Genomic DNA, 23474 nt, shown 5'->3' on the forward strand with positions numbered 1-23474 from the left:
GCATCAATTTAAGAATACACATTCCCGTTAATAATTCAATATTAAGAATAGTGTCTTCCTTTTTTGTTCCTCAATCGTTGTTTTCCAATCCTGTGTTATTCCATATGGTAACAGGTAATCAAGATTTAGTTTTCACTCAAAAATGAAACTCAACATTTGTAAAACCTTGATATGTTTTGACAGGATGAGTAAAATCGTAGGCCGCTATCTAATAGAGGGTACTGAGGTATATTAATGTCTAGAATTTGTATTTTCTATTTTTTGTTCACCCTCTGTAAGTAGCTCTTATTTATTTAGAAGAAGAAAAAATTATGTTAGTGCATGCCCCCGTACTTTAAAAAGCGCTTCGCCGCCCCCTGTATAAATTACGTATCGGGACACTTCCCCCTAGACATTTTATCAGTTCGGGTAAATACAAATGGGACAATTAAGCCCAAGTACAATCATCCCCCCCCCCCCCAGAAAAATTACCAAAGCACAATTAACCCCTGTACAACCACCCATCTGGACAATTATTCCATGGACAATCAACCCCTCGGACAATTACCTTCCTAAGACAACGACCCCCGAGGGAAATTACCCGTGCGACAATACCCCCTGAGCACAATCAGCCCTATATGACAATAACCCCCTAGGACATTAACCATATGGGCAATCACCCCAGGAATATAACCCCATAAGGATAATAATAATTCTGCTTCAAGGTTTAAACGCAACGTTCAGCAGCTCCATTAGAAGAAGGATGATAAGGTGGAACTCCAATGTGATTCGCCCCATTCTTCTTGAAGAATTTAGCGAGCTGTGCAGAAATGAATTGCGGTCCATTATCTGATACAAAGTGTTCGGGAAGTCCATGGGTAGCAAATATGTGCCGTAGTAAATCAATGATAGCACTAGTTGTTGTAGTTCTCATTGGATAGACTTCCATCCATTTGGAGTAAACATCAACTAGTAAGAAGAAATGTTGGCCATCTAGCTCTGCAAAATCCGTATGCACTCTCTCCCAAACTCTTGAAGGCCATTTCCATGAATGAAGCGGCGCTTCCGCGGGTTGACTCCTCATATTGAGACAAGTGTGACAATTCCTTGCCAGTGATTCAATGTTCTTGTCCAAACTAGGCCACCAGAAGAAACTTCTAGCCAAGCTCTTCATACGACCCATACCGATGTGACCCTCATGTAGTTCTGTCAGCATCTTGGTCTGCAGACAATGACTCTTAGTCCCCATATTAAGACATCTTGCTCCACTGAAGAGCTCATGTCGGCGATGAAAATATGGTTTAAGACCATCATCATCGACTGAGTTGGGCCATCCTCTCTGTGTATACTGCAATACTTGTGATAGAACTCGGTCTTTAGCTGTAGCAATCTCTTGTGATGTCAGAGGCAACTCATCTAAGTGAGTGTAATGAACAATGCTCTCTTCCTCATCCTTAGGATGATTCACCTGCATAGGAAGTCGAGACAGGCCATCTGCATTCATATGCTGTGCACCGCTCTTGTACTTGATATCATAGCTGTATGCAGACCTAAAAAAGGTGACCTTACCCCCCCCCCCCCCCCCCCAACAGAGCAAAATGTCAAATTTTCAAATTTCGAGACCAAAAACAAAAAAAAAGTGTCCTCTTACCCCCCCCCCCCCCCCCGCTTATTCAGCGGCTGGCTGAGTCGAGTGCGAAATTATCGGCCCGATTTGAAAATGTCAACCCCCTCCCCCCCCCCCCCTTGAAAAAAATCCTGCGTACGCGCCTGGCTGCTGCTATCGTCGGAACTCCAGACTTCGGGCCTAATATGGTAACAAGTGGCTTGTGATCCGTCATCAATTTAAACTGACGTCCATAGAAAAAGGGTGAAACTTTTTCACTCCAAAGATCAAGGCCAAAACTTCCTTTTCAAGCTGTGCATAATTTCTCTCACTGCTGGTTAGAGTGCGTGAAGCAAACGCAACCGGTCGCTCTTCTCCATTAGGCATGTTGTGTGAAACAACAGCCCCGACGCCGTATGGTGAAGCATCGCGGGCATGGCCCAGGGGAAGATTTACATCATAATGTGCGAGCACTTGGGAAGATACCAGTTCATATTTAGAAGCCTCAAATGCCTTCTCACATTCACGAGATGTTCCGACTCTGTCTTCCCTAAAATGAGCATGTCATCCAGAAAGCATACTACTCCCTCAAGACCTTGTAGAACTTGTTCCATGGCAGCTTGGAAAATAGCAGGTGCACTTGCCACTCCAAAGGGAAGTCGATTATACTAAAAAAAGCCCTCTATAAGTGTTGATCGTCATATACTTGCGAGAATCTTCCTCCAGAGTCATCTGCTGATATGCCAGTGATAAGTCAAGCTTGGTGAAACAACATCCACCCGCCAGGGTTAAGAACAAATCATGGGGGTTCGGTAGGGGGTACTTGTCGACATCCAAAACAGGATTAATAGTAGTCTTATAATCCCCATAGATTCGAATCGACTTGTCAGTCTTCGGTACTACAACAATATGAGCAGCCCAATTGCTGTGTGAAACTGAAATGAGAACTCCTTGTTCAACAAGTTTGTCAAGCTCAGCTTCTACCTTATTTTTCAAGGCATAAAGTACATGTCTTGCCTCATTAAAGCGGCGCTGTGCATCAGATTTGACTTTAATCTTAGCCATGTGATTTGTCATGCTTCCAAGACCTGGCTCGAACACTGCCTGATGTTTTTGTTGAATTTCAGACAGTCCATGTTGGGTACTTCCTTGAAATGGATCATCCTTCACTGGTGCAACTTTGAACACCGATCTCCAATTCGGCTGGATGCTTTCGAGCCAATTCCTACTAAGAATTGCTGGCTGGTCCTTGATATCTGCTACTATCAAGACGTCAGACATGATTTTGTCACCATACTACACTTTGACTTGGGCTTGACCTAATAGAGGCAATGGCCCTGAGTAGGACTTGAATCTGTAAGTAGGTTTATCCAGTCTTATGTGCTGCAATTTCTCATGATACAAGTCTGCTGGAATGACACTCATTGACGCACCAGTATCAACTTCCATGATTACTGGTCTATCATTAATTTTAACAGTCAATGTGAGTGCATTATCTTTTGACTTCTCAGACACCGTGAACAACCCAAGGGTATGCATTTCACAATCACCTTCCTCTCGTAATGCAGAAACAGCAAATTTGGTTGACTTACTCTTAGTTGATGGAGGGTGTTGCCCCTGTCCACATCGATAACAAGCCCCATGCACCTTAAAACGGGTGTTGTGGTGCGCTGGTTGTTTCTTTGCTCGGGAACTGCATCTGCCGCTGCTCGAACTGACTTTCTTGACTTCACTTTCTCCAACAGCTTCTTCCTTCATTTCACGTGCATTCCTGTCAGCCACCTCCATGGCCAATGCATATATCAATGCTTTGTCAAAGGTGAGATCAAACTCACTCAATATTTTTTTCTGAATTACACGGTTTTGAATTCCACACACAATTTTGTCTCTTAATGCTTCTAGAAGAAAGGTACCAAACTCGCATGTGTTAGACAAGCCCCTCAATTCAGCTGTATAACCAGAAACCGATTCTTGTGGAAGCTGGCTACGCTGATGAAACTTGAATCTCTCAGCAATTATCAAAGGCTTTGGAGACAGATGAGCAGTGAGGGTAGAAACCAACTGTGAATAAGTCTTCCGTGAAGGCTGCTCAGGGCTAACAAGGTTCTTCAACAGGGTATAAGACTTTGCACCTATCACACTCAAAAATATTGTCTCTCTTTTGCCTTCTTGCACATCATTTGCTTCAAGAAATTGTTCAAATCTCTCGATGTAGGATGAAAAGTCCCCTGCTTCTGGGTGATACTCTTCAATGCGGCCAAAATTCATGGTGGAGTCCAATTATCCTCGTCGCCACTGTTGTATCTCTTATACACTATAACATGTGTGCTTTACCTGAGAGCTAAAGGAGTGTCCTTTCTACTTGGCTGCTGGTAGTGAAGTGGCTTGGAAGTTTACAGCAGTGACATTCTTCCTATAATGGTAATGGTATGCTATTCAGGTATCCATCTATCTATTGTCCTATTGTCACTGGCTGGTATGCACATTATATTGGCATGTACATTACATTGTTATGCATTGTAGCTGGCATTGCAGCTGGCATGTCTACTATGTTGTTCTTGCTCGCTTGCTTGCTTAAGTCGGGTCCACTGCCCGAGTTGTGATGGGCCTCCACACATTCCTGTCCAGCATGGCTGTTTTTACATCTGACAGTTCAAGTCCCGTATCGTTCTTGAGTAGGTCTGTATAGGTAAGATGAGGTCTTCCAGGTTTCTTCTTCCCGTGTTTAGGTTTCCAGATTAGAAGCTGAGATATTGGTTCATTGATGTTCCTACAGCTGTGGCCTGCAAAACGTAGTCTTCTTTCCCTGATCTTTTCTGATACTTTTGGTAGATTCCCGTACAGCTCCTTATTTGTCATACGCTGACTCCAGTGCACGTTGAATGCTGTCCTAAGCAGTCTGGTGTAGCAACCATCTAATTCTTTTGCCAACTTTGTTGTAACTGTCCATGCTTCGCAGCCGTATAGCAGCACAGATTCAACTGTAGCAGCAAACAAACGTTGTTTGAACTGCCTGGGAAGAGAAGATTTCCAGATTCTTCCAAGCTCACTACACGCTCTCCATGCTGCTGCCTTACGAGCTTTCACATCTTTTTTGTGCTCACCATCAGTGCTCCCAGGTACTTATTCTCCAACTGAATGTCATCATGTTTTTATAGTGATGATCTCCCTGTGATTGAATGACATGAACTTGGTTTTGCCTGAATTCATCCGGAGCCCGACCTTGCCTACCGATGTCTCCACCCTGCTCAGCAGTTTTTTTGGCTTGCTCTAATTCCTCAGATAGCAGGGCTATGTCATCGGCAAAATGTAGGTCTGTTATGATTTCCGGACCAACTCTCCTACTTCTCCTTCTTTCCAGTTGGAATCCAAGTTCCTCTTCATGGCCGTCTATAGCTGTTCGCAGGGCATAATCGAGGACTATTACAAATAGGTAACGTGCAATCGTGTCACCTTGAAGCACACCAGCCAGGATTTCAAAGAGGTCAGTCTCTCGTCAGGTGATATTACTTTTGCTTTGGTGTCTTCGTACATCTTGCCAATAGCATTCAACAGTTGCTCCGGTATGCCATATGCAGTAAGGATCTTCAACATCTTGCCTCTGTGGATGGTATCGAAGGCTTTGCGAAAGTCAATAAATGTGATAATAGCCGGGATTCGATTTTCTTTTACTCCTTCTATAAGCCTGCGAAGAGCCAAAATATGTCCCACTGTGGTCCTTCCAACTCTAAATCCATTTTGGTTGGTTCTCAGGTGACTATCAAGTACAGGTCTGATCCTGTTCAAAATCAATATATTGAAAGTTTTGGCGACGATGGAGATTAGACTGATTCCACGATAATTTCCTCCTTGGCTCAGGTCTCCAAAAATGGTACGATGTTCAGTATGGACCATTGGTGAGGCTTTTCCTCATTGATCAGACACTGGGAGGTCATTGGAAAAAAACAAGAACAAAAGAGGGCCTAGAATAGTGCCGTGAGGTACACCCGATGTGACGTTGGTGATGTTGTTCTTCTTCACCTCAAGTAGGAAATCCCGAATCCATGAGCGTAGTTGTTCTTGTTCTCTGACTCCATAGTGGTTCAGTTTCAGAAAAAGACGCCCGTGGGGTACTCGATCAAAAGCTTTTGAAAAATCAAGTAGAATGGCGTCGATCTGTTGTTAAGTCTTGTCACAAGGTCATCTACCGTTACAAGAAGCTGCGACAAACAAGACCATCTCCTGCTAAAGCTAAATTGGAAGTATGTTGGGAGGTTTTGTTCGTCCAGGTGATGGATGATTTGGCCCTTAAAGCCTGCCCCACCCCTTCCACATCCAATCCCCCTCGCTTTCGGTGGTAGTGGGTTATTGACCTGTAGGTATTTGTCCTGGAGGTAATTTTCAATACCGCATATAGCTGAGAAAAACTAAACGTATTTGTGGCACTCGATTTTCATTCAGTATTGAACCTAAACTCCATTGTCAAATGGACTAAGATTGAGGAAATTCAAATTTTGCTAAATCTCTAATGATGTACATTTGTTTCTAACGTACTAGACCGTTAGTATCTACAAATATTTGACCCTGTTGTATATTACAGGAAATTATTTAAACTTGCTGACTACAGACTTCTTCAAACGGCGGCAAGTTACCACAGGGTAAAGGACCTAGTCGGGGTAAATATGGCGGGGTCTATGGCGAGCCAAGCATGCCACTATCCATATAACTATACGACTTAACGTCTATCCAACCGGCCAATCGTAACACAGGAAAATGCACATCTATACAACTATACCAGTGGCGGATTCAGGGGGCACGTACCTCCCCCCCCCCCCCCCCCCCCCCGCCTTAGTAAAAAGGGGTAAGGGGAAAGGGAAAAAGAAAAAGGGAGAAACAGGAGAAAAGGGACGGGGGGAGAGAAAGGAGGGGGGAACATAGAAAGGGGAAGAGAGAAAGAAGAAGAATAGAGGGAGGAGAGAAAAGAGAATAGGAGGAAAGGGAAGGGTTAGAGAGAAAGAGAGGAGAGAAAAGGCGGAAAAGGAAGAACAGGGGGAAAACTGAGAAGAGAAAAGGTTAACAAGGAGAAGGAAAAAGAAAGGAAGGGGGGTGGTATTATAAGAAGGTGTCATTTACTGGGAAAGGGGCGGGGGGCACACAATTTTGCAGATGGAAGAGATGGAAAGAAGGCGGATTTGTGTGAGTTAAAGGAGAGGGGAAAATAAAAGAGAATTACACAACGATAAAAGAGACGTGCGAGATCATGAGGAATTGCATTTCTTTTAAAAGAATAATGGGATTACTACCAGGGGCGTCGCTAAAGGGGGAGGGGTGTTTGGGATATTGTCGGTAAAATTGCGCTGCTGTCTGGAAAAAAAGGAAAGAGAAGAGAAGAAAGAAAGAAAACAAAAGAAAGAGGGAGGAGAGGAAAGAAATGAAAAATGAGAGAATAAAGAATAGGATAAAAAGAGAGGAGAGAGAGGGGGTAAGAGCCTGAGAGAAGAAGGATGGAAGAAAGAGAGAGAGGGGGATGTTGGGTGGAGTCACCACGTCGAAGCTTTCACGTTTCATTAAATTAATAGAGAGAAAGAAGACGATTCGTTGTACTATTCTCTACTTTTAATCCTTGTGACGATTTACATTCACCTAAAATGTAATTAAATTGTAATTATAAAGTGGGAGAATTAAGGAATCGATCAGATCAATTTTTCCCAATGTGTATCATTAATAATGTTACATTTTCACTCAAATTTTCAGATTATCTTTAGTTTTAGATTTAGCATTAAAGTAACTACCTCAGCAACACTTTTTTTTATTTGACCAATGTTACCAAGTCCCTCTAATCCTTGTCTGAATTTTGTTTTCCCCTCCCGTCCGAAGCGCGGAATCTTTGGCCTTTTCATTAAATTATTAGAGAAAGTAGCCGATTCGTTCTGCCGACTCTTAATTATTGTCAGAATTGTTAAAAATGTTTCTTTGTCCGATAAAACGTCACAGTTCGTAGGGAAACAAAATTTGCCGGCCCACCGACATAATACATCTTACCGACTTCAAACTTCTGTAATGATATTTTTAAGAAATGATAGTACTAGTCTTCACCCCCCCCCTTCCCCTCAGTAAAAGTATATGATATTACTCAGTAGACCCACCCTGTGGTATACCAGACTTCCCCTTCCAGGACACTTGTTTAATAACTTAAAGGTAATACAAAGTTTTGGGAAATTTGAAAATTGGGTGGATAGTGATTCTTTACAATTTTGAAATATTTGGATGCCCCTGTGGATGTATTATTGTAAGCCCTAGAAAATGTAGTCCCTAAAATGAAAATCTCAGAATATGTAGTTGTGATATGTAATTTCCAAACGGGAACAGCTAATCGGTCGATTTTAGTCAAAAACATTGTTTCATAGCTTAATTAATTGTTTGACCTTGAAAGGGAGCTATACATCATCAAGAGATTATTATTTACAATTTCATAACTTTAGACTCGCTTTCAACCGCGACAACGATCACTGAATATTGTAGGATTGCATATGCTTCCAATATGTTCATTCGAACCAAATTCATGACCCCATACCAAAACTTTGTATTACCTTTAAGCCCAGCCAAATAGACCCCAATGTGTATACATATGATAAGAACCATGGACCTATTACGAATAGAACCCCAAACCTTCAAAACAATAGACTTCCTGTCTTCTGTCAGCTGGCTGATTTCCGCCAATGTATATCGCCCTAAATTACGGTGTTATGACGCCCTATCCTTTAGTTTGGTATGTTTTATTATTTGTGGTTCCTAACTTCAGTCAACACCTCTACATGCATATAATATATATATATATATATATATATATATATATATACTTTGTGTCATACGGCCGTACTCCTGGGTGCATACGAAGGGGTGTTGAAGTGACATACTGGTTATTGAATCTACAAACCTTTTTGCTCGGTGGTCTGCTTTCAAAAGGGGATATAAAAGTATGAGTATTACCTACTTTGTTTTGAGAGGGTTTATTAATTGGGCAAGATTGTTTGAGGGTGGTGTGAGAATTGGTTGGGCTTGGTGACGTAGCCTGAATGGTAAGATCAAAATCGGCTCAGAAAAAACTGAAATATCCTTACATATAACCATTTCTAATAATCATGGTGCCACACAAATATTCAGTATTTTGAACCAGCCGTTGACAATTAAGATAGCGCCATATACATGTTATTCTAGCCAATGCCGATATTGGCTTTTTGTTGGCTTTTTCGTGTTGGTTATAATACGCACAACCAGCTGGCCAGTATATTGTTTTTATTAAGTAATTAATTAACGGCCACAGTATCTTTTTAAAGTGGAGCTGAATTGATATGATCGTATGTAATCTAAATTAAAACATTATGGGGTCTAAAGCTACTTTTATAGCAATTTTAGGTTCTAAAAGGGAACTAACAATGTCATAAATAAGAATAACCATGCAATAACCATGCACTTTCAACTCAACTATCCCTTTAGGCGTTTGGGATTTGAGAATGGTAGGTCAGGTGAAGAAATTTATGCGCACTTCAACGAAATCAAAGAACAATTTTTGTTTTCGTTAAAAAAAGAAAAAGAAAAACGTCAAGAGTAACCCCTTTGACGTTTTTAGGCGTAAACGGTGGCCTTCATGGTTTTGCTTCAATGCAAACACACAACCAGGGTTATTCAGATTAAGATAATTAGGTTCGTAAGATATGAGTCTTCAAAGACTTGTTAAGGGCTCCCTACCCCCCTTAACAATAAGGTATTTTCATGCCCCTATTCCCTGCAAGCAAAATGATTTCTATAATTAACGTGAGATGCCCTAGAACAAGCTAACCCATCAAAATGCCTCATAAATTTGGAAGGGAGGCGGTAGCATTCTGATTCATTTTGCATCATTCCCTTTAACCTTCAATCCAACCGGGCCCTAAAATCATCCCCTTTTCTTATTGATTTTTTCACCCGAATCCCCACCTCCACAGCATAAATTTGATATACCCCCCCCCCTTCCCATCGCTAGCCCCTTACCTTCCTGGCTACATGAATATGCCCTGCCTCTTCTTATTATCCCCAAACAATCCTACCCACTTTTCATATTTTATAAGAACCCTTCAATTAAAGCAAGTAGGTAATTTATACTCCTGTATATCTCCTTAACCACCCCCACTTCCACTAGCCCCTTACCATCCAGGCTACATCACCAAGTCCAATCACTTCTCATCACCCTCAAACAATCTTGCCCAATGCTCATATAGGGTAAAACACCTTAAAAAGTTAAAAACGAAGTAGGTAATATATTCCTACATTATATTCCCTTTTGAAAGCAAGCTATTGAACAAGTAGGCTTGTAGATTCAATAACCAGGGTGTCACTTTAAAAACCCTGCGTGCGCACCAAGATCACGGCCGTATGACACAACGTTTATATATATATATTACATACATGCAGAGGCGGCCCTCCGGGGGAGGGGGGGGGGGAGGGGGGAGGGGCACAGTGCCCCACTTTTTTAAGCACCAAAAAAGTGCCCCTCTTTACATAGGAAAAGTGCCCTTTTAACTTTGGAAAAAGTGCCATTTTTCATTGGAATAGTGCCCATTTTACTTTGACAAGTCCCCTTATTTATTTGTAAAAGTGCCCCTTACCCTTTTCAACTCTGATATAAGTACCCTTTTTAATCTCTAGTAAGTGCCCCTTTTCAGGTAGGAGAAGTGCCTCTTTTCACTTTTGATAAGTGCCCCATTCACCTTTTATAATTGCTCTATTCAAATCTGAGAGGTGCCTCTTTTACTTTGACAAGTGACCCTTTTCCTTTGTAAGAAGTGCTCCTTCCCCTTTTAATAACTACCCCCATTTTAATCTTATATTTTTCCATGTGCCCTACAAAGGAAAATCTGAAAACAAAAATATACAATTTGTTAGATCCCTATATTTTTTAGACCCCTATATTTTTTAAACTCATAGATTGTGATTACATTATCAGGGATGATTTCAATATTTGTTTCACTTGATAATCCATACAAGATATTGCTCAAGCATCATGCTTTGCCGTTGGTTGTGATGGTCTGAAAAATTATTTGCGAGCGAGCGAAGCGGGCGAGGAAAACTTTAAAGATTTGTGAGGTCGCAGTGCGAAAAATTACATCTTATAAAGAGGAAAAAACCAATCCTGATGGGGTTATAAGCACTTTTTCATAACGGAAGGCGAAAAGACCGTTGATAAGTAACAAAAGTATATCATCTATAGATGTGTGCGAGCGTAGCGAGCGAGCTTTGGGGGAAACTGCTCCTAGTCGATTGAATTAGGGGCGCGTTTAATAATGAGAGGAAAAGGAGAAACTTATCAAAAAAAGAAAAGGAGCATGTGTCAAAGTACAAAGACTAATTATCAAAGGTGAAAATGGGGCACTTCATACACCCTCAAACAGAGGCAGTCACCAGGGATGAAAAAAGCCATTCATGATAATAGGAAATAGGCATTTGTTGGCGGAGAATGAAAAATGGACACTTATTGCAAAGGAAAAATGGGAACTTGTCGAAGTAAAAGGGTCACGTGTCTAAATAAAAGGGGCACTTATATTAGAGTTAAAAAGGGGAAACGGCACTTTAAAGGGTTTAAAAATTGCTCCGGAAAGGACTCGAGAAGTACAGGGAAAAGCAACTAGAGTTGTTTAGGTAATGGGCTGCGGCGATTAAATGTGAAACATTCTTAAAAATACAGCTACAAACACAGCAGTCATGATGTGATCTATAGTAGATGCGTGTACGATTAATTGTTGTACATTTCTGCAATGGGTTCTCAATTTGAAGATCGGTACATTCAAAAAAAAAATACTGTCTATTTCGAATATATCAAACTAAAATAATGCATCAACATATCAATAACTGGTATAATTGAAAACAAATATTAGTAGCATAAACGCTCTTAGGCGCCTTGGATCCATTCGAGTGGCAGTAATCACGCGGCTTTATGCAACGCGGCCTAGTTTGCGTGAAAGCCACAATCGTCCGAAACCCTCTATTCACAAAACGCGTGCGAAAATCCCGTATAAAATAACGTACGCTCCAACGACTCCAGAACAGAACTCGACCTACTCATAATGATTTCAACTGATACCAGTTGACCGCCCTCTATAGGCCATTTAACTCTCAAACTATGCAGGGGCTGCGGAAGCGGGTGGCTGTGGCATTTTTTTTAGTAGACACGTTTCATAAAAGCTCCGAAAAAGGGGTTTATAGATTGTTCGCATGCTCAGACCTCCCCCCACCCCCTACTCTCAAAACGATTCCCTTCCTCAAAGGGATAACTTATTAAGAAAAATTATTTATCACACATTTATACTTAGCATAATAAACATTTTTTGTGATATCAGTTTGATGCAACAGAGATTTATATTCAAAAGTTTTACTTCTTATAATTATTATTGTACTGTAGTATTCTTCTATCCGTTTATTTTAGCTTCTTCTAAAAGTTTCTTAATCTCTTGATGAAATATAAACACCAGATGCTAGTATTTAGTGGATGGAAACAAAACATTGCAGCTGATGGGTTCGAAAATCCAAAACATGAATAGACTTCCTGCTTTTTCACTGCAGATCATAACAAAGCGAATGAAAATGGGCAGACCGTATAGTTCAGATAATCCGGCTATTGTTTTCTATCATTGGAATAATCCACCCGCTCCATCTTCTCACGCAAACAGGCCGGTGAATGTACTGTCGTTGTTGTTGTTGTTTTATTTAGGAAAGTCAGTCAGTTTATGACCATTTTTGCCGAATAATATGAACAAGTATGTTTTTAATTCTAATTTACGTATATGCACTCACATAATATGCGTGTATATTATGAATAATATATAAATAATATTTGTTTTTAAGATATATAATTATATATTACATTTTTTGGTCACGCTTTGCTTAAAATAGATTATGAATATGTCCATCATACGGACAGAATGAATTGAATGTGTATTTTCATTATATTATATTGCAAGCAAGTGGCGGAATAGAAAACAATATGAAAAATGAAGATGGGAAACGACATTGGCAGATATAGACAAAGAGAGAAATAGACAGACAGAGAGAGAAAAAGAGAGAGAGAGAGAGAGATGAGAGAGAAAGAAAGAGAGAGAGAGATGAGAGAGAGAGAGAGAGAAAGAGAGAGAAAGATGAGAGAGAGAAAGAGAGAGAGAGAGAGAGAGAGATGAGAGAGAAAGAGAAAGAGATGAAAAATGAAGATGGGAAACGACATTGGCAGATATAGACAAAGAGAGAAATAGACAGACAGACAGAGAAAAAGAGAGAGAGAGAGAGAGACATGCAGAGAGAAAGAGAGAGAGAGAGAGATGATAAAAAAAAACGTTGAAAAAACGAAATAACGCTTTTTACGTCGTATTTCAGCCAATGCCGATGTTGGCCTTTTTGTTGGCATTTTCGTGTTGCTTTTATTACCTACAAATAGCTGGCCCATTTAATTAAAAAAAATTAACGGTCGCCGTGTTTTTTTTTTTTTTTGAAGTGTAGCTGGATTGGTATCGTATTGGCTAAATTTCACACATTTTGGGGTCTAAAATTACCTCCATAGCAATTTTAGGTTCTAACCGGGCACTATAAATGTCAGACATGAAGATAAGAATAAGAGCAATAACCATGCACTTTGAAGGCATTTGCGGACTGAAAACAGAACTCAACTATCGCTTTAATACAAGCGTTACAAAATACCCGGTCATTGGATACAGTGCCCCCCTTCCGGGATACAAACACCTGAAGCTAGTATTCAGTGGATGCATACAAAACATTGCAGATCACTGCAGATCATGACAAAGCGAATGTAATGTGGGCAGACCGTAGTTCAGATAATCCGGCTATTGTTTCTTTCATTGGAATAACCCCCCCCCCCCCAGCTCCATCTTCACACACAAACAGGGCGGTGAATGGGCTGTTGTTGTTGTTGTTTAGCAAGTCAGTTTATGACCATTATTGCCGAATACTATGAACAATTTGTTTTGAATTCAAATTCAAGTATTTACACTTACGTGTATAAATATACATGAATAATATACACAAATATATATATTTATAAGATATACTAATGATATAATGATTTTCCTTGGTCACGCTTTCCTTGAACTAGATTATGATTGTACTATGTTCATCGTTTAGACATAATGAATTGAATTTGTATTTTCTTTATACTATATTGTTTTCTTTAATACAAGCTTGAACAGAAACACATAATAAATACTTGAATTTCTATAATATTATTCATTACTTGACTGAATGGCAAATTGATCGCGATCAATATCAAGTCATACATACCATGTGCATTATTAGTTAATAACGCTTTCTTTCATACAAATACTCCAACAAAGCTCCAAAAGCTTAAATGCATACTGTTTCACAAGAATTGATAAAACAATATAAATAATTATAATGATACACTCACATGCCAATGCAAGATCTTCTTTTGAGTTTTCTTCTGCCTGAAAAAAAATAATATCCATGTTAAAATTTATTGTTAACATGAATATTTGAAGCGATGCTAGAATTTGAATTTCACCTATCTGTTGAAAATAGGGGAAACTATTATTCACAGTATATCTAAACGTTGTTTTGATTTATTCATGATATTTATTAACGGTGTCATAAACAGAGTATAATTAACGGTTAACATAATCATTCATGATCTAAATATTATTTCCATATAATAATAAGGTGATCATTGAACAATGATGATCATGATCATAAAGCGTTCAAACTTGTTACACGTGTTTAATAAAAACAAATATAAAAAGGGCGTGTGTATACAATTATGTACGAGTGTTGTATGAAGTGTAAACGTGCGCCTGTGTATTATTGCGAGAGGATGGGAAGGCGTGCGTGTGTGTTTTTATTAGGGGTGAACCACTTAAGATATGAACCACTTAAGATATGAACTTCAAACTTAAATGATATTATGTATCTCCAAAGAAAAACAAACTGGTAAGATTTTGGGGACAGCAGGTTGAAAAAATAAAAATCGCAACTGAAGGGTAAGCCTGGAGGGTAAGCCCTCTGGAATGTTTGCCCGCCCCCCCCCCCCCCACCCATCACAAACTGCATCCGGCGCGCCCGGCCGGGTCCGTTTATCCCGCTTTTCCGTTATCTCGATATCACAAGAACCACTTAAGATATGAACTTCAAACTTAAATGATATTATGTATCTCCAAAGAAAAACAAACTGGTAAGATTTTGGGGACAGCAGGTTGAAAAAATAAAAATCGCAACTGAAAAAAAAAATTAACAGCATAAATACCCTTACAAAAACAGAAGAAATCTTGAAGAGAGAGAGACAAGAAAAATGTGAAAAAGACCGAACAAAGAAAAATAAATAAATAATAGTATTCTAGAGCAGAAGATGATAGGGAAAACGTAATAGTTTGGTGGTATTGGCAAATTTCGACAATAATAGTTTGTAAGTAAATTGACAAAGTCAAACAAAAACGACACAAAATATTTGAAAGCATTTTAGAACTACCGGTATATAGAATGATTATACAAAAATAGTTATGTATGAAGCCTATCTACATCTATGTTACGTAAGAGGAAAAATGAACTTGGCCAAAGGTAGAGTTCGTTGTCATGGTTATAAGCTCGAACAATAGAAGGGCGGATTATGAGGTACTAGGGTGCTTGCCGTCATGAGATTTCTTCAGGGCGAACGCGGATTACGCTGCTCCCAATGAAGTACCAGCAGTATCAGAATTTCATGTGAAAGAAAAATGGACATGCTTATGAAAAAAAAAACGATTATAATGAATAATGTGAAAGTACAACAAACAGGAGCAATTGATAATGTTAGTTTATATTTTGCACGATTGGAGAAATAAAGTATCGTAATCTTGAATTTTGTGCAAGAGTATTGATTTATCCTAATAAGATTTTTGTTTGTGATGTGAGCAAAATTAACGCAAATTTCTAAACGAATGTCAATCTATGATTTGTTACCTTCCTTCCATTACCCCCACCTAACAACAACAAAAACAAAAGGCCGGAGACATATTAGTATACTTGGGAAGGGAGGAAGACAAAAAATGTATAATGAGTGCAGTTTTCACATTTTAATGAGATTTATTGAATGAAAGAGTAAAACCAACCCAAATTTTTCAAAAATTATTAACGATTTTTTATATTCATTGCTTTCCTTTCATTATTCATCACCCTACCCATATAAAAATTGATAATAATAATAATATGATGATGATAATAATGATAATAATAAGCCGGAGAAACACTAGCGTACGGGGGAGGGGGGGGGGCACGGGGCACAATGCGGATAGGGAGGCAGACTGCACCCATAATGGGTGGCCAGTGAAGAAACAAAAGAGAGAGTGGGGAGAGAGAAAGAGAAGAGAGAGAGAGAGAGAGGAAAAGAGATAAACAGAAGCAAGAGGAAAAAAAAAATTGGAGAGGGCTTTATCGTGCATCCGGGATTAACCCAATCGACTTTGATGCATGCGCTCTCTGGTTAAAAAGCTGCAGCTTCTCGCACATGAAAATTAATCCAAGGCGCCTTAAACTAACATTTCTTACGGAATGAAGCGACCACCTCACGAGCGTATCAGGACAATTACCCCCCGGGCAATTACCCCCCCCCCCGAAAATTACCCCCGGAAAACTACCCCCCAAGGACAATTACCCCCTGGAAATTTACCCCCAGAGAATTACCCCCCGAGGACAATTACCCCCCAAGGACAATTACCCCCCCGGGAAATTACCCCCGGAGAATTACCCCCGAGGACAATTACCCCCCAAGAACAATTCCCCCCTGGAAAATTACCCCCCGAGGACAACTTCCCCCCGAGGACAATTACCCCCGAGGACAACTACCCCCAGGACAATTACCCCCCGAGGACAACTACCCCCGAGGACAATTACCACCCGAGGACAATTACCCCCCCCCCCCCCCCCCTCGAAACACCATTACCGCGGCCCGAGGACAATCACACCCAGGGAATTTGTAACACTGTGACGTATAATGCGAGCTCCTCTTCAAATTGCTATTTAGAGAAAATGTCAAGAACTTTCATTTTCTTAGTTATTTATGACGGAATAGATTTGTTTCGTACAGGGGTTGTGTATAAATTATATTTATATTCGTAGCTCATATTCAAAGCCCTTGTACCCATCTGCCAAATCTTTTTGCTTGACGTACATGTATCCTCCTAGGAGGAGATTTCACCCATCCCTCTCGCTCTGTATCCATTCCACCTTTGTGAAGTTTGACTTAATATGCCACGTGTATTGAATCAAATTCAATTGCCAGAAGACGCATGTATCAAATCGAATTCAATTGCCAGAAGACGCATGTATCAAATCAAAGTACGGAATTTACATTTCTTAGAAATTTAACAATACATTGCGCGCAGATGAGTATGCGTTAATACAGCTAGTCTCCCCCAAAATGGCCCAACAAAGAAATTAGGATGTAAGATATCATTATTTATGCATCCTCTGTAACTTTTCTAATCAGCTGATCGTATATTTGTCTTTGTATGTATAATGGGCCCTCATCCATGATCTATTCCAAAATTAAGGTTCTCTTCATGTTTATAAATGTAATGTAATATATATATTTATTTCTGTTGTCATGGTGAACTAAAATATGTTTTCTTGTACTGTAATTTATTTTGAAATAAAAATTGCCTTCAAGTTAAATATATGGTATGTACGGTGCCATATTTGGGTACATTCATCTCAAAGATTTTGTAATTCCAGAGCAGCGTTTTTTCAACTGGGGTGCCGCAAGAGAATGTTAGTTACATGACAATTTTTTGGAGGCAAACGTTGATTTTATGAAAAACAAATATCAGAAACGGGTAGAGTATTTATTTTCATGAGAAAATAAAATGTAAAAAAATAATAAAATGTCTTTCTTCCTCGCTCGCTGACAATATTTTGCGAATATATATCTTTTATTTCGACATTACATTGTTACCACACTCATCACAATTATAAACATGATGAATCAAGGCAACGAGAGGCCCGAATATCCTCATATTCGCGTATTAAGGTCTTGACCGAATATTTCACTTTATATTCGTGTACATTCGGCGGTGAGGCGCCCGCATACCTTAAATATGTGCTAGTGTGTTAATTACAACATTATGTTTTACCATTTTGAAAATGTCTTGTCCTTGTTTTTCTTGCTCGTTCACTAAATCAAGAAACAAATGTGCCCATATGTGTGTACATAGCACTTGGCGAGTGCCAGAGTGATGCAAAATAAATAGTTTGTGAAGAATTTAAGATTGGGCGAAACTTTTCATTTCTTAAGAGGGCATCGTGTTGAACAAAAAATTGAAATAACGCTGCACAAGAGAAATCCTTCGTAGAAAACAGCAACCACAGTGTTGTTGCATACATTATAGTTAAAGAAAAATGTGTAGTAATGAGGAAGATCACGCGCAAGTATTTGAACGAATGTGGGTTCATGCACGGGATTTTATGGGCTCGTAGCCTTCACAGCATCTCTCAACGTGTCAGATCGTCTTTTGCTACTGAATCCTGATTGTCCCCGGGGGGGGGGGGGATTGTCCTCGGGGGCAGGTAATTGTCCTCGTGGGGTAATTCCTCAAGGGGTAGTTTTCCGGGGGTAATTGTCCTTGGGGGGTAATTGTCCTCGGGGGTAGCTGTCCTCGGGGGTAGTTGTCCTCGGAGGAAAATTTTCCGGGGGGTAGTTTCCCGGGGGGGGGGGTAATTCTCCAGGGGGTAATTGTCATGGGGGGTGGGGTAATTGTCCTCGGGGGGTAATTCTCCGGGGGGTATTTTTGTGGGGGGGGGGGAATTGTCCATAGGGGGTTATTGTCCTCGGGGGGTAATTCTCCAGGGGGGTAATTGTCCTTGGGGGTAGTTTTCCGGGGGGTAACTTTCCGGGGGTGATTGCCCAGGAGGTAATTGTCCTAGAACCCCTCACGAGTACCGACCGTGTCTTAAGCCAGCCGTCGTAGCTGCGTGTTTTACTCCGCTCATAGGGGACACGCCCACATTCGGCGGCGGCACTAGGGACTTTTAGATTTGCACGTCGACATAGTGTGACGTCCTTTCTGTTCTGTCTGTTTATATATATCTATATATTTAGCATAATAGGCCGATGTTAATGTATCATTAATTCTAAAAATATTGAGTCCGGGGGAACAGAAAGTCAATTCTTGAAATTGTGTCTGAGAAATGTATCTAACTAATTTGTTTTTCTCCCAAATGTTAAATTTCATAATTTCATTATTATTTTTTAAATCTTTACTTCAGTATCTGAAAATAATCCCAGGAAGGATTCTTTTTTCCCCTGATACAACTCACTGGAAGACATTTCAAATCAAACTAAATTTAAATTTAATTACAATTTATGGAATATAATTTAAAGATAAAGGATCAATCTCGTGTTTCTTTTGAAAAACCAAGACCAAAACAGAAGTACAATCTGGAAAATACAGTTCATGAAAATAATAAAAATAGGTCAACAGAGTTAAAACTACATTAAACATAAAAACCTAAAGGACCAACTAAAAGTAATTGTAAATGATATTTAGTCAAGAGAGGATATTAGCGCAAGGTTGAGTATCTATATTATTGTTTTCGCCCGCAATGAGTCCCCGCAAACGAAAGATAATACAGCAAACTTCAAAAGATTAGAGGTATTTTGGTAACAAGACTCGTATATCCTAACGCCAAGATGGCGGAATGGGGTGTGAATATTCTTATTGCCTTTTGGATTTTACGTTACATTTCATTGAAATTGTATGTGCAATGTATTGCTGTTCATGTGTGTGTGTATTTAAAATGATTTATTGTCTCGTTTCTTTTATTCATACACGCTATGTATTTTGTATTTGGCTCCCTATGAAAAATAGGTGTGCTGACTAGGGTGTTCCACCCATATGTGGCCAATAATTGAAGAAGAAAAAAAAGAGTCCAGATATGCTCCTTGACATGAAACTTATTAGTTAACAGTACAGAGTTAAGTTACGTTTAAAACAACAGAGCATGTAGACCTACACATATACATTGTTGTATGAACAATACTGATTCCAGTATTCATTCCAGACAGTCCATGTGCAGCAACCCTGCCTCCCAACGATATAAATATCATTCATAATTTCTTCAGAATATTTTTCTACCTTCATATAACCTTTATATAATCAAAAGAAATAGTTAAAAATCAATATCTTTTTCTTCCAATTTATTAAAACAGTGGTAATTTATTGAGGGAATATGTTCCATAATTATAACGTCTGTGTTTATAATTCAACAGGAACCCGATGTGGAAGAGGAGCACGAGGTTAACCAGAGTACAGGTACTACTTGTATATTGCTTATTTGTTTAATTTTGTAGGCAGTCCATCCTCTTTCCATCCAACCCCCCCCCCCCCCCAACAAAAAAAAACAACAACACAACAACAACAACAACATAAATAACAAACATTAACCAAAAAACATAAATATATACTTACAATTAAATAAAGGTAATTTGAGAAATCAAACAGTAGTTGTCATAACTGTTACGAATTCCTCATCAATAGTCACTGTCATCGCATTAAGTTTAATATGTATTATAAGATGCCGGAGCCTTTGTCGTTTGCTTAGTATTGTGAGTGTCAATCAAAATTGCGCCTGGCTGGAATCTTCCCAGGGAGTAAATCATGTGCGTGCATCGTGATATCGTTGGTGTATATACAGCTATATAAACTCAGATTGTTATCATTATTATTAATATTATTATCATTGTTGTAGTTGTTATCATTTTTTTCATCATAACCATCCTCATTTTAGCTTAAACGCCTTGCACAAAAAAATGTTTTGTTTGTAAATGTACACGTTTTAGCTGCAGCTGTAACAGTTCTGCCCCAAAGCTGATTGTGCCAATCTGTTAACTGCTGCAGCTGTAACAGTTATAGGGTGCGTTTATTTAATAGTCCTTTTGTTGGGTCTAAAATCAGCGTTTTCAAACGTCTTTTAGACAAATTTCTAAGGTGATAATTTAAACGCAAAGCCTTTTTCAAACGTCTTTACATATGGGTATATTTAAAAGCCGAAAAAGTGCGTTTTTAATGTTTTGGCTGCGTTTATGCTTGATTTTGAAGGTAGAATGAGCGATCTGAAGCGCACATCGTAAACGCTCATCGTAATCGCAGTTCCACGGTGTACTGTCTATGCTCACTTCTCTGGCTCCTCCAGGCAATTCTCCCTGTGTGGCCTTAATTGGCCTTGCAGCTGGATTCGCAACCTGCACTGTGCATGCTACGCAGACCCACTAGAGGTCAGTGCGTTGACCCCATTTAAACGCGTTTACAAATTGTAAACGCATCTTTTTGTGAGTTTACGATCGGCGATCGCGATCGCCGTTTTTCGGTGATTCTACATAAGTGTAGGTGATTCTACATAGGTGATTCTACATAAGTTTCTCTTTTAAATGTAGATTATAAAATTTTAACAAAGATACTTTCAAAGAGATTGCAAGAAATTTTACCTGATATTGTATCTTCTGATCAACTTGGATATGTTAAGAATAGAAACATTGGAGAAGCCATAAGAATAATAGATGACATGATTTTTCATACTTCTTTTTATAAGGAAAATGCTTTTTTGATGGCCTTAGATTTTGAAAAGGCATTCGACTCTGTTTCTCATTGTTTTCTGTACAAAGTCTTAAATTCATTTGGTTTTGGACCATTGTTTTGTAAATGGGTGAATATACTTTATACTAATACTGAAAGTTGTGTTATGAATGGAAACGCATCAACAGGTTATTTTAAAGTTGAAAGAGGAATTAGACAAGGAGACCCATTATCTCCATACCTGTTCATTTTATGCATTGAAATTTTAGCTCAGACGATTAGAAACAATCAATTGGTAAAAGGAATTTGTTTTGGAAATACAGAAATAAAGCAAGTATTATATGCTGATGATATAACACTCTTCATCAAAGATATGAGTTCAGTTAAGGAAATAGAACACGTTTTAGAAGGTTTTTATAAAATATCAGGATTAAAGTTAAACAAGGATAAGACATATATTCTGCCCCTGGGCCCACAGGTGTCTAATAACACATTTCCGTTTGGGAAACTTGTAGATGCTGTTAAAATATTAGGTGTTTATTTTTCAGTTCATGTAGATATCAAGGAAAAAATGAATTATAAGGAAATATTGAGCAAAATTAAAAAACTACTGACGTGGTGGAAACAGCGTGACCTAACTTTAATGGGTAAAATTCAATTGATGAAAGTATATGGATACTCTAAATTGACATATGTAACATCACTAATGCCAGTTCCAGAGTGGGTATACAAAGAAATGGAAGTAATATGTTTTGATTTTTTGTGGAGAGGTAAAGATAAAATTAAAAGAAGTACAATGATGTTAGACTATCAGCAGGGTGGGCTCAAAATGATGAATTTTAGGTTGTTTGTAAAAGCACAAAGAATAATGTGGATAAAAAGGCTTGTAACAGGAACTCATGATATCAAGTGGAAACAATACTTTAAATATTTAATGAGACCGATAGGAGGTAATTTAATATTTTATTGCAATTATTGGAGAGATACAGTGAAACTTATGTTACCTTCCTTTTATCAGAATCTTCTGAAAGCATGGATAGATATGAAAGAATATGTTAAAACAGAAGAGAGATACAAAGGGAATGAAATATTGTATAATAATAATTTTATTCAACTAGAAGGTCAAACCTTATTTGAGGAAACTTTGTTTTTGAAAAATATATATCGAATTCATCACATTTGTGAAGAAAATGGAGAATTGAAACCTGAAGCTCATTTTATAATGTTAGGTTTGAGCAGAGTGGAAATTGATAAAGTAAAACAAATTTATAACGTAGCCCCTTATGAATGGAAACAGAATGTTCAACCTTTAAGAAAAGCAATTCACACTGGCTTTAGTTTAGAATTTATTTTTTCAAAGAAAGTGTTTACCTTTGAAGATTTAACTGCAAAAATGGTATATAAGAGTCAAATTAAAAAGAATGTAGAAACAAACTCGGCAGGCGGCAATTTAATGACACTTTACAATATTCCAAGAAAAGAAGTAGAAAAGATATATGTTCAACCAAGGATGTGTACCTTAAGTAGTAAACTGCGAGAATTTCAGTTCAAATTATTGCATAATATTTTATATACAAATCATCATTTACATAGATTCAGGTTCCATGAAAATGGTTTGTGCTCATTTTGCAAAAATTTTGAAGAAACTTATCAACATATATTCTTTGAATGTAATACAATAAAGGAAGTCTGGGGGAAATGTGGAGATAGACTTAATTTACCAATTTTGAAGAAATTATCCTGGAAAGAAATTCATATAGGATTAGATGACACTACATTTAAAACAGAGCAATTATTGAACCACATTTTAATTTTGATTAAATATATGATTTTCCACAGTAGAGAGAAGGGAAACCCTCCAAAAGCAAAAGAAATAGAATATAGATTGTTGGAAAAAAGAAATGAAGAGAAAAAACTTTCAATGGAAAGAGACACACTTTCAATTCATTTAAGGAAATGGGAAGCTTTGGAAAGTTTAGAATAAATGTTTTCAGTTTTCAGTTTTTTTTTTTTTTTTTTTTTTTTTTTTTTTTTTTTTTTTGCTCGTTCTATGTTAGCGTGTGTTTTGTATACTGTTGTACATGTTATGTGTTTAAATGTTGTGTGGGGTGGGGGGGGTAGTAGGTGTTTTGTAGCTTTTTCCCTTTTTTATATATATAATTTTTTTTTTTTTTGTCTCCAAAGGAAAATGAAGAGGTGTAACTTTTGTATGTAAATGTAAAAGATCATTGGTAAATTTATAAAGAACTATGTTAAATTATTTTGTTATTTTGTATCCAATGTATTATGTTATAAATGTACAATTTTCTTTGAGAGAA

At 38.4% G+C, this 23474-nt stretch overlaps 1 protein-coding gene across 1 annotated transcript; it reads right to left on the reverse strand.

The window, feature by feature from the left end:
- Positions 1-706: 706 nt before the first annotated feature.
- LOC115927362 (uncharacterized protein K02A2.6-like) lies at positions 707-1483 on the reverse strand. The gene has a single exon (XM_030993156.1). The coding sequence runs from the start codon at positions 1481-1483 to the stop codon at positions 707-709; it is 777 nt and encodes a 258-aa protein (XP_030849016.1).
- Between the last annotated feature and the right edge of the window lie 21991 nt (positions 1484-23474).

Source organism: Strongylocentrotus purpuratus, unplaced genomic scaffold, assembly GCF_000002235.5.
Source record: "Strongylocentrotus purpuratus isolate Spur 01 unplaced genomic scaffold, Spur_5.0 spur5_scaffold_20, whole genome shotgun sequence".
Lineage (NCBI taxonomy): Eukaryota > Metazoa > Echinodermata > Echinoidea > Camarodonta > Strongylocentrotidae > Strongylocentrotus > Strongylocentrotus purpuratus.